The following is a 12,115-nucleotide window of genomic DNA, read 5'->3' on the forward strand; positions in this document are numbered from 1 at the left end:
ACTCCAACAGAGCAGACCGACGCACGTACTCGCATCTCTTGGTCAGCACCTGATATGTCCGTCGCGCTCTCTCTCGACGTCGCGCCAGGGTCTCCCTGGCGCGCCGCGTCCGCGACCTAGCAGCGTGGACGGTTGGCAGCTTGTTCTCCAAAATATACGTGATGTAGACAGACATGCACCCATGTACGGCGTTGTAAGTTGGGTATTTGCATTTATCTATGTAGGTATGTGCGCGTTATAGGCCCATCTCTCTCTTCCCCTCTCCGTTCCCATCTCCGTCTCCGTCTTTTCGTCTCTGATTCCACTCCGTCTCTCTTCCCTTCGTGCAAATCGACGATATATAGGTAGGTATACCTGTCGTATGTCTAGATGTATGTAGGTAGGCGTGTCCGGCTGAGATGGCCGTCTTCCTTGACAGGATCCGACGAAGCAAACTATGCTTGGATGATCCTTGCAGTACTATTTAGCTTCCGCGAGCCTGACAGGTCCTAGGGGAACCTGATCTTCCCCCCAACCGTGTATACAAATTGTAGATCTCATCCTTCGAGCCCTCTAGTGACCCCCACATGGGGCAGCCGCCGTTAGGAGCTTGTGCGCTGTGTGCGCAGGTGTGCGTGTATGTCTGTGTGTGGTGTGCCTACTATGGGGAAGAGAGAGGCATGCTTCATCTACCCGGATGTGTCTCACTTTTTCGCCTGCTGGCTCTGGAAATACGGGTGACGGCCGTGGAGATGTTTGATGGCGTATCATGATGGTAAATGGAGGCAGGGTGGAGCAGAGGGAGCCCGTTAGACTTCCTCTTGTGTGTGTGTATCTAATATACCAGACCCAACGACGGAGGGATCTTATTTTACGCGTTCCAGGTTTGGTTATTACTATGTACAGCTCGTACAGTACGTCTGTTATGAGCTGCGCTGGCAGTTTTGTACTATATGTACGCGTGCGGGTGTGCGTGAGTGAGTGTATGTACATCCCTCACGATCAACACCCCCCAGGGCCTCGTTCTCCCGGTCCCCCCCCCCTCCCAAGGGTACGGCGGGGAAAAGACCAAAACTGCTCGTGAGACCCTGGCGATCTGGGGCGCGCAGATGGCCCAAGCATGCGAAACCTATCTGGACTCAATGCTTACTCGACCAAGGACAATCAACTGCTTATGAGACGCGAGAGAGATGATGATGAACGAACCCGTCCACTGTGGTTGATCGTTGGATTTGAGATCGGACTCAGACAAGGGTGGCACGATGTGGGGTGGTAGGACGGCCAATATGTGCTCAATATCTTCAAGTCAACGAAACATACCGGGGAGGGGGGAGGAGAGGGGAGGAGAGGAAGGGGGGTTAGTAGTTGGCGTATACGTATGATATTGACTTGCTGGCCTGCCTGCTATTCTATTGATATGTATTCGCGTGGTCTTAGCGACGGATGTGGCGAAAACTCTCTACGACGGGATAACATCGCTCAACATAAGCCATGTGGAATATGTCAGGGGCCTGTTTACGTCTACAACGCCTCAGTCTCTGGGCGATAACGACTAAAAACTGTGCCGTGTTAGGGTATTTTTACTGCATGTTACCGTCCGTAGGACCCGTAGAAACCTTGGCTCTCTGACCGTAATAATAAATCACTTCGGACCAGGCACTCCTTCGCGGAAGTGCGATGTGAATCCTGGGCAGGGAAAGGGAGGAGGAGTCCACTCCTGCTATTATCAATAGTCCTACTCACTCAGGCTGCTGAATAGGCCCCTAGAAGAATAGAGAGTCGGGTGAGAGGCAAGAGAGGGGGATCGAGACTTGCAAGTTTGTTCTTCGTTTCGCGGTCCTGGAGAGATATTGCGCCCATTATTATACACCTAACCTAGGTTTATGTCTACGTATATATGTAAATGTCTCTGCTACCCCGGGAGGTATATGAATCGACCACCTGCTACTACCTGCCTACACATACATACTACATAGTTGATAATGGATGGGACTCGTCGTGGGTACGTGCGTGAGTACACTACTCTACTACTCTACATACTACGTCGTATACGATCCATGCTCGCTCATATTACTAAATGGGTGTTGAGAGCACGGACATATTAGTATACTATGCTTTCCACGTAGGCATTGGTCGACGACTACATACACTGTACCTACCAGCTTTCGTGGTTTTTGAAGAGGGGGGGGGGGGTGACAGGGGGACAGGGGTACGAGAGAGGAGGAGGTCGACGCTCACACACACGCACACGCACACGTACATATATACTACATCGTGATCTAGCCTCTGTCGTGCTATAAAATTTCATCTAAGTCTAGGACTGAATCTCAAGATCGTTTGAACAAGGAAATGACTCGTAGAACCGGCTGGCCTAGGTTGGGGAGGCTCTCTCCTCCTCCCCTTTCTCCCTCTCCCTCCCTACCCCCCAGTTCTCCCCGTCCGGGTTGTTCGGTTCGATCCACCCAAGGACTCCACACGCTTCGCCCCGGAACCGCCCTTCTTTGGTCTTCGCTACACTTTTTAAGACTACTCTCCCCGCTAATAAGCTACGAACAACCAATTCTTGCCCTGTCCCCTTGCAACCATACAGGGGTGTACTCCCACACCATCATGCAGAGCGCTCCATCTATCCACTATTTGGATCTCTCCCTCTCTCCCTCTCTCCGTCCCTCTCTCTCTCTCTACCCTCCTGCTTCTCCCCCTTCCTCTACTGAGTATGTACATACACATGCATATGTACATACCATACATATGACACACACACACACGTACACACACTCTCTCTTGTAGATACACATGTATGTGTGTGTGGACGTGTGGTGTGTGTAGTGGGGGTATGCGTGTATGCATGTAAATGTATGTGTATATATGTGTGCATCTCTTTTCGTCTTCTGTCGACCGCCCCTGTAGCCTGGATTCTTCTCAGTGGCCATGGCGGGAACAAGACGCTTCCTGTTGTGCTTTAAGCACCACCTGGTGCAAGCTCGCTGGTCAGCAGCCACCCAATACGCGGCAACCATAGCGAGAGCCTATTAGTCGGTCAGTCTGCCAGTCTGTCCAGGTGGCTCTTCGGCAGAGCGTGCCCAGGTTAGCTTATTATTGTTGATATTATTAAATATTATTATTATTGCTATTATTATGAGGAAAAGACAATGCCAAGCTTCTACCTCTTCCAAGTTTGTGTATACGTACAGATGTTAAGAGCGTTTTCGAGCAGCTAAACCGTTTTTCGAAAGAGGGTTACGGTACGCCATCTCATTAACGTGAACACTCTGCGTAGCATGCTTGGAGGTGTCCACGACACCTCCCGTCGCTGTGTGCCGTGTACGTGGGAGTCTAGTAGTTCGCTCGGTGCACCGTCCATCTGAGCGAATCGCAGGCACAGATATATACACGCCTATATACATATGGGCCTCGATATGCACATCCTTTTCACAGATGTACGCCTGATCGGATACCCAAGACCATCTTGGCCTGTCCATGTGTGTGTGTGTGTGTGCGTACATCCTCAAGTCTCCTCTCTCTATTTTGTCCCCCTCCCTCCCCGCCGAGTATGTAGAGCATTGGTCAATAAGCCGATCATGTACTGTACATACCTACCAGGCCCTACCTACCAGGCCCTACCTACTACATACATACTTATGCCGCCATGATCCATCGACCCCCGGCCTCTTTGAACATCTCCGGGCCTCGTGGGTAGTGTGGTGGTAGTGGATATGTGTATATGCATGTATGCATGTAGAGCCCGAGAGCTTCTCCCGAATTCTTCTTCTGGCTGGCTTTGCCTTCCTTGCCCCCTTAACGACACGACCTTGTCAGAGTCTATTCCGCGCAGCCATATACCTAGATCTATATTATCCGTATCTCTCTTTGTATATGTATACTGAGCATGCTATTATCTGGTCGCTAGCTAGGTAGGTGGGTACTTGCTATATTCTAGCTGCGTACATACACGCGCATCCGCTCACGCTGCGAACCGACCCGTGGGAGCAGAGATTCAGTCTTAAGAACCCCAGCTTATCGTTGGAAACGAGGGGCAGGGGTGGTCGCGAAATCGCTTCGTCCTAATCCTTGCCATCCGTCTGTGTGGTGTGTGTTTGGTTGATTAGAACTTTTATTTTTATTTTTATTTTTATTTTCCCCTTCTCTTCCCTTCCTGCGAGACTCACTGCCGCCACTCTACACACAGTATTCTTCTCCACAGACCTTGCCGCTTTCCATCGCCGATATCCCTTTCTTTTTTCTTTTTCCTCTACCCTGAGGTTATTAGTGGGAACCTGGGTTAGTCCAACGACAACGGTGTATGAAGGGTGTTGTCGCACTTCGATTCCGCTCAACAAGCCGGTCTAAGTACGGCCTTCAATACCACACAACTTACTTGAGTTGCCGTTGTAGAGCTCTCCCTCCATCTTCCCCTTCTTCCTTTCTGTGGTCTGGCCGTTTATTTTCTTTTTGGTACCTGTCTACTTCTGCCGCTTGCCGCACCAGCTGCGGGAGCCACGGTATTACATGGTAGTCCTACGAACAGAACACCACCACAGCTTCGCCGCATCGCCTATTCTCCCTCGCATAAGACCCTCGGCACGCGTGGTGATGGTCTAGCTGGCACATCGCCTTTGCTCGGTCTCGGCGCTCAAGCTCAACGAGCCCTTGGCTCTGAAATTGGGCTCTATATATCCGCTGCGGCCTTCTCCTGTGTATGTCCCCAGCTTTTGCGGCTCCGAAAGTCGCGGGTGCGCATCACATCCCGCCCACCCGATGCGATCTGCTTCGGGGACGAGCCTACAGCAGGTCTTATCATCGCGGCCCTCACTGATTTCTAAGACAGCTGCAGACGCCTAGACGAGGTATACGGCGGACAAATGAGGGGGCTTCACTACCCGGTGCCTAGAAACTTGTCGTAAACGGCGTTAAAAGAGTACATCCTGCCATCCATCGCGACCAGAGTTGATAATCCCGTTTGAACCCACTTGGCGTATTTCAGCTCATTAAACTGAATACACGCTGCTATCCAGGCCTGGCACCACGATATATTGCCCTTTCTTTGTTGCTGTTTGCGCAGGGCCCCTGTCCAAGCTGCCCTGGCTCACACAGCCGCGGACTCCTCACACGCATATCCCGTCCCATCCTGTCTATCCTATCCTATCCCTCCATACATATCTCTACATCCTGACCTATCCAACTACTGCGTCCATATACTTACACCCGTACCTTCTCATACATATATACATATACGCAGCACACCTATACACGCCTAGCCAGCACCTCTACCTCGCACTACTTGATATCCCGGCCGCCCCGACTGACCAGCCTCCTGAGGAAGCAAGCTCCCGCTGCCGCTCCTGGACAAAGAAGAAACTGTCTCGCCTGAGAGCTCCCTACCCTCGATGCGCGTTTTGCCTTCCCGTTCGGCTTCTCCACCTCGATAGGCCACCACGGGATTTTCTCTCTTAAGGCTTGGATCTGTCAATACGAAGTACTATATTACAAGCTCCTCATACATACGCACACACATACACACACAGTCTCTCTCTCTCTCTCTCTTCTTTCTCTCTACCTCTCTCAACTTTCACCCCTCTATACTTACACCCTCGCACATATATTGGACATGTGCATCACCTCTGCTTGAATCGTCACGACATATACTAGCTCTGACAGAAAACCCTCCTTGGACTGCATTTAACCGGTGTCTTCTCTCTGCATCGTCGTTATCCAATATAGTTTCCGCCATACTACTTTTCTGTGGGACGTATATTCGGACATAAATAACATCGAAATCGGGAACCGGCGCCGCTGTAAAGATTCCGAACGGAACTTCTCGACAAGACTGGACCAGTTCGCATGTGACGGAACTGCAGATCAAATAACAAAAACTCAGTCGCTAGCAAAAGAGAGGTTCCGCACACCTCGCGAATTGGCCGCATCCGCTGCAGAACGAAAACGGCGAAACCCCGTCCATCCGCCTTCGCCTCGAATAACCAGCTTAGGATCCTTATTTAACGTCGCCTGTCCGCTCATCTCCTCAGGCTTCGCTTCTCCTTCGACTATGGTGCAAGACGCCGGTCACCCCAGGGATTCCTTCCCCTCTCGGCCAGCCTACTGGCCACCCCAGGAGAGGTTTCCTATGGAGCCGATACCCGATGAGAGTCGTTTCACAGACTCGCCAGACGTGCGGCGACCACCCGTGGTAAGTTGAAGCCTGAGCGTCCTCGGAAGTCTATTGTACTGAGTTGGCGGGGGGATAGGCTATTGATAAAGCTCTACGAGAGTACTGCAACATCTCGGCTGAGTTTTACGTGCTCATATCCTTCATCGATGGGAAGCCCCATATCTTCACGGCGCCGAATAGCATAGCCACCTTTGATATAAAGAGGTTTTTGAACATGAACGCCCTCACCCGCGAACTGCAGCGCTCACGGTCTAGTAAGCTCTCGAAAACTCGGGTTAGAGCCCGTGGCATGAGTTTCACTAAAACCTCTGTGATCTAGTTTCCAACCCAACATATGGTGAGCCAGAGTATGGCTATGACTCAGAGATGAGCCGGTACCCTCTGGAGCCGGGGAGGCGATGGACCCAGGATCGGAGGTACGGCCAATCTATAGGCTTGGCCACTTTCGAAGAAGACGGCAACTTCAAAGCACGAAAGAGGCCAAGGGCGAGCATGGTACGGCGTGAGCTGGACAACCTCGAAGACGAGCCCTCAGCGTCGTCGAGCGCCACCAGGAGAGGCATTACGATCGGCGACGAGAAGGCTGTCTGGGCCTTCTACGAAGAGCGTTTCAAGAGCTGCCAGCAAACGGCGTGTAAACTGATCGCAAAGGCCTGGGTGAAAGCCGTTGAGCCGAAAAAGCAGTCTACGCACCCGTACACGGGCTCGGATGAGAAGGCGCCTGATTGGTGGCCGAAACCATGGGGGCCGAACAAGGAGCACAAAGTCAGGCATAAGGAGCCTGATCACCTGTTGAAGCGCGGTAAGACAGACGCGAGCCGAGGGCACAGGAGCCATCTAACGGTATTGCTAATATCGACGCCCGTCAGAGCGAGTACACCTTCTCAACCACATCCTCCGCATGATCGTCGAACCCAGCCATAGCCAACACCCCACCCTCCAGAAGCTCTTCCTAAACGTGAGTAAGCTGGAAGAGATCACCAACGAGGCGCTATCGGCGTTCTTCGCCGACAAGGACAACCCCAGCAACCTGCTGAAGAAGCCCTATCTCAAAGAGATCTTCAAAGTGGCCAAGGCCGAAGAGCGGTTCAAGGATGGCCAGATCGGTGAGTGGGAGCGAAGCTCCGTTCCGCGTGCGCCTCGACCCGCTGCTAACCAGGAGCCGTAGATGGATCGACCGTTGTCCACGTAATGGCCAACGACCGGGTCGGCCAGAGCTATGTGTCGGATGCCGAGGACGTAAGCCCCGGGCGGGACGACGGCGAGCACAACCCGACACCGGGCTCGTCGAGCGTGTCGCCGTCGCGGCCAAACATGCCGCCGCCGCAGATGGCACTCGTGGGCCAGCAGGCACACAGCGCGGAGCAGAGCCCGGCGATGCAGATGTCGAGCGACGCGTTCGGCGAGATGCAGGGGCGCGGGACGGCATACCCGCAGCCGGTGCTGGGGCAGGAGATGGTGACGGCGGAGCGGTCGGCGTTCACGGTCGAGGGCGCGAGTCTGTCAGGTCAAGCGCCGGCGTTGCACCCGACACCAGGCCTGGGGATCCACGAAATGTACGCGAGCCCGCACGAGTCGAGCCGGCGGTCGTCGATGTTCGCGTCGCCGTCCGAGTACACGAGCCCAGCGACGCCGAACATGTATCCGCAGTGGCAGGGGCAGGGGGTATCAGCGCCGCCGAGCGGCTCGTCGATCTACTCGTTTCCGCAGCCGCAGCCGCAGCCGGCGGGCGCGCAGCACCATCACCACCACAACCACCAGCAACCGCCGCCGCCGCCGCCGTCCTTCGTCGCGCACACCGGCGTCGCGATCGCGCATAGCCAATCCTACGGTAGTCCCTCGTTCGACGGCTTGCCGCGCGCCGCTCACGACGCGCAGCAGCACAGCGCCGGTCTCTACCGTCCCGCGCCCCTCGGCCAGGCCTCCCTCCCCCATCCCGGCTACCAAAACTACCTGTCCCCCCACGAGTCCGGTCCCATCTCGGCCTCCAGCATCAAGCCGGACCCCCTCCCCAGACACCCTGCCCATTAGGGAACCCCCTCCCTCCCCCTACCGCCGCACACACCGGCTCGACACGAAATTTATGCACCACCACCCCCTCCTCCTAAAGCGGGACGAATCCTACCCAGCGATACCACCCCCCGAAGCAAGCAGCAAGCAAGCACTGGTTCGCTTAGTCTGTATGTAACACGCACCGCGCCACATCGAACGTATCCGGTGTGCGCGCGTGTGTGTTCTACGATAGCTCAACCGGTGCCGTTGACGAGTTAGATGGCTCTAACCATCTACCACCAAACGTTACAAGTTAATAGATATCCTTTTGAGAGTCCCTCACGGCAGCCACCCTTTCTCTTTTTCTTTTTTTTTCTCGCTTCTGTCTTTTTTCCGGGCCGGACTAGCGAGCGATTGGGATGTCATATACGTTTTATTCCATCTTCTACTACCACTACGCGTACGACACCTCTGCTCTTTCGGGACGCTAGGCGTCCATCCATTGGGACCGGTATTGGCGTGCGGCGGGGGGCAAGGCGAGGGGGGGGGGGGGGGGGGGGGCTAAGGGTGTGGGGGAAGGGGACTATTATATACGTGCGACGCCGAAGAGAGAGATCTATGTCGTCCCCTCGCACGAGCATATAGCAGACTGGTGGGTGTGTCGCATCCTTTTTACATCATCTATTTGGGCTCTTCAATCCCCAAGTTCGGCGAGAGAAACGGCCTCGTCTCGTCTAGGTTTTCCTTGGTTTCCGTATTGTTTTCGTCTTCTGGTTTCCGGGTTGTCGACGCGAACCCGTGCCAACCCCCGGGTCAGCAGTGGTCTGCGAGCTTGAATCGCACTGCACACGTCGCGGATGCAGGGAGCGCGCGGCGCGAGTGAGAGGGAGGGAGGGCAGGCGGAGATAAAGGGAGGAGTGCAGCAAAAAGTCAAGAACAAGAAGCATCACCCGAAGGTTGGCGGCCGGTCAGCTGAGGAGGCCCCTATCACCGATTACTGCTACTACCACCTATCACTACTACCACGACCGGGTGGTGGCTTCGTTTTGTCGTTCTCACGAATTCAATACCACAGACGCAAAATTGGCCAACTGATCATTGCATAGCTCGGGCGCCGTGTGTGTATGGATGCTTTTATCTGATTTACTTTCCCCTTTTCCCTCTCGTGACGAGTCCACGACGCGCAGCATACCGGGCGGCCTTGTCTTCTTACCAATCTCTCTCACGGGTTTCCATCGTCGCGGACTTTCACCACAGAGCGAAGTGGACGGGGAGGTTTTTGTTGTCCCCTGACGCTTGTTTATGCTTATATTATGCTAACCATCACCAAGAGCCGAGTGACCGGAGACGAGACGAGGGGAGGTGTAGAGGGCGGAGGAGTCGGAAGAGAGTAGCAAAACGACTCAACTTGGCTAGCAGCGTAGTGGAGAACAGCCGAGCCAGCTCTGGAACTTCTGAGATTGTCTTGCTTTTTTTTTTCTTTTGGGATACCTGGGACTGGTTAGTGGGAGAAGGGGTTGGGAGGCCAGGAGATGTTGGGAACCATTCAGGGCGCGGGCTGGGATATGTCGTCTACGTGTTAAGGCGCTGCGTATTTCTTGCCGGGATTAATCAGTGAGCATCTTCAAGGAAACAGTTGAATTGCAATTAACAGTCAACAACTCCATACCGGCTCAGGATTGGATTTCTGGCTTCCCCATAGAGACGGACATGCGCCAGCAAGACAACCAACTTGCCATGATCTCGATCCCACTATTTACCCCATCTCGACCTCAGGAACTCGACTGACCTAGCTCAACACGTAGTTTTCCATAATTCTTTTGCGCGCCTTCTCATTTTTCTCTCATTTGCCCACCCGTGGAGTGAACCCGAACACACATGCACACTAACAAATTTGGCCATATATGATCCTCAACAGCGCAGCATAGGAGGGCGTTATGATTGGGCATCATGTAGGATAGGAAGAGAGGTCCCGTCGACTCGCTTTTGCGTCAACAACGACTCCACTCTCTTGCATTGGCAGAGGATGCCACGAAGCCGACACGCATATGTTTTGACATGCGGGTGTCCTCGGGGGCCGGCCGACGGCTGAAGGCCCGTTCCGCCCCTTTTCTAATTCCTATCTGTCTAGTCAGGTAGAATGTAACATGCTGTGGTGAGATTAAGTTCTGAGAGAGTGAGATCTTGCCAAATAAGAAAAGAAGAGGGACGGGAAATATGATTCCATCGACATAAGCAAGCTACCGTCGGCATGCGCATTACATCCCATCTCATCTAGATTACGCGAATAATACTACGACCGCATATGCATATGTACAATACATGGCTGGCGCACACACACTTTGCACGTACGCACACGTACACACGTATCCCTACATGGATGCCCCTCTATCGTACCCGAGGCGGTGTCCTCTGGATCTTGAAATCTTATCTGGAGGTGAAAAATGACATGAGAGATGAGAAGGCGGCGGACCCGCTGACCCGGCACACCCCAGGCCTTGCCGCCCTTGTCCTGCTGGCTGGTCCATGTACATACCTACATACGGTACCAGCCAGGTCCCACCGCCAGGAGCAAACCCCGGGCCAATCCGAGGCCATCGTGATCCCACACGCCGCTGGCTCGGCTGGGGAGGGATGTGGGCTGCCAAGGCTGCCGCCCTCCCTCCAGGAGAGTCTTGAGACGAGATATTTAAGAAACGGGCGTCTGGGTCTGCGGAGTGAGACCCTTCAGCTCGTACGCACAACTGACTGATGTGGACAAAGAAGGTCAGAGACGCCGGAGGGGAAGAGGAAAACAGAAGATGGAAGTGGGGAGGCGGGGAGACATCGTACGTTCGGTAGGAGAGGAGGTATCTAGATCTGACTGATGACCCTAGAAGAATGGTAGACAAGATCACGCAGAGCTAGGGCCAGATGACGCAGAAAACCCCCCTTTGATGCTTCGTGGACCACCCTGGTATGGGGTTGTGGTGTGGTCCTCCTTACCACGCCTCTCCATGCCAATTTACTACAGGTCACAATCCCACACGGCTAGAGGGGTGTGGAGGACGACGTGGCCAGCACCATACCGGTGCAGCGCCATCGAGATGGTGTCGAAGAAGGGCAATTTTCTGTCTCTTTTCGCTTCCCTCTCCCGCACCCGTCGCCGACGCCTCGGGACACCCACCCCGTCCATCCAGTCCTACGTTTCAGCAGAATTCCTCTCCTTTCTCCTGTTTTTCTCACTCTCCCCTTCCCTCCCCCCCTGTCCCATCGGGAAGCAAGGATCGCCGGTCGCTTGAAGTTGACCCACTTGCAATACATACGCCGTCACTACATACCTACATATTCACTCTCTGCCCAGGCAGGGTAGGGTGTATGCGTGGATACATATGTATATACATACTTATAGACATACAGATGTATACGCACCCACACCCACACCCACACACATATACTGGCAAACACTACCAGAATACATTGTTATTTTCGTCTTCAAGATTCGAGAGCTGATAGCCTGCTCTCCCCTCTCTCCACTTGCATCTCCCTGCCCTGCCCGTTGCCAGCTCACGTCAGAATCGTTCGACCCCGTCCGCATTTCCAGCAGCCATAACGAGACATGCCTGCGCGCCAGGCAAAGGTCTTCTCCGGTGAGGACGTATCTGGCCATCTTCGGGAGACTTTCCCACCTAGTCCACACAAACACTGGCAAAACAAGACCTCCTGGAAGGCTGTTTCCTCGCGCCTGTCTCTACATATGGTGTATGCAATGTGCTCTGAACCGCCAGATCATCCTCCCCGTCGGGTCGGTTGCTGGTTTGACACCGCCGTAGCGACGTGACACTGCAGAGAGAGAAAGGGAGAGAGTGTGTGTGATACATAGATAGCGGTACGATGGAGGAGGGTAGCTAAGCCAGTCAACCCCAGAGTCTAGGTTACCCAGATGCTACCGAAAGCAGGGCAGCGCATTCCAGCTTTTTTACCCTCTCCCATATC

At 53.9% G+C, this 12,115-nt stretch overlaps 2 protein-coding genes across 2 annotated transcripts; both read left to right on the plus strand.

Annotated features, from left to right (window-relative positions):
- Positions 1-5,888: 5,888 nt before the first annotated feature.
- GGS23DRAFT_13103 (uncharacterized protein) lies at positions 5,889-6,573 on the plus strand. Its single transcript, XM_051511171.1, has 2 exons — positions 5,889-6,166; positions 6,225-6,573. The coding sequence occupies exons 1-2, from the start codon at positions 6,026-6,028 to the stop codon at positions 6,465-6,467; spliced, it is 384 nt and encodes a 127-aa protein (XP_051376841.1). The 5' UTR covers positions 5,889-6,025; the 3' UTR covers positions 6,468-6,573.
- On the plus strand, positions 6,224-8,684 carry GGS23DRAFT_544176 (uncharacterized protein). Its single transcript, XM_051514893.1, has 3 exons — positions 6,224-6,950; positions 7,018-7,254; positions 7,317-8,684. Exons 1-3 carry the CDS (start codon positions 6,515-6,517, stop codon positions 8,177-8,179), a joined length of 1,536 nt encoding a protein of 511 aa, XP_051376842.1. The 5' UTR covers positions 6,224-6,514; the 3' UTR covers positions 8,180-8,684.
- Positions 8,685-12,115: the final 3,431 nt, after the last annotated feature.

The sequence above is a fragment of the Durotheca rogersii genome (assembly GCF_024521655.1).
Source record: "Durotheca rogersii strain YMJ 92031201 chromosome Unknown GGS23scaffold_1, whole genome shotgun sequence".
In the NCBI taxonomy this organism is placed as follows: domain Eukaryota; kingdom Fungi; phylum Ascomycota; class Sordariomycetes; order Xylariales; family Xylariaceae; genus Durotheca; species Durotheca rogersii.

Bases quoted from the DNA above. Each gene is read 5' to 3' on its own strand.
- GGS23DRAFT_544176 (XM_051514893.1), top strand. From the start codon at position 6,515: ATGAGCCGGTACCCTCTGGAGCCGGGGAGGCGATGGACCCAGGATCGG. The intron at 6,951-7,017 runs GTAAGACAGACG...GACGCCCGTCAG, and splicing joins TGATCACCTGTTGAAGCGCG to AGCGAGTACACCTTCTCAAC. The intron at 7,255-7,316 runs GTGAGTGGGAGC...CAGGAGCCGTAG, and splicing joins GTTCAAGGATGGCCAGATCG to ATGGATCGACCGTTGTCCAC.
- GGS23DRAFT_13103 (XM_051511171.1), top strand. From the start codon at position 6,026: ATGGTGCAAGACGCCGGTCACCCCAGGGATTCCTTCCCCTCTCGGCCA. The intron at 6,167-6,224 runs GTAAGTTGAAGC...GCGGGGGGATAG, and splicing joins ACGTGCGGCGACCACCCGTG to GCTATTGATAAAGCTCTACG.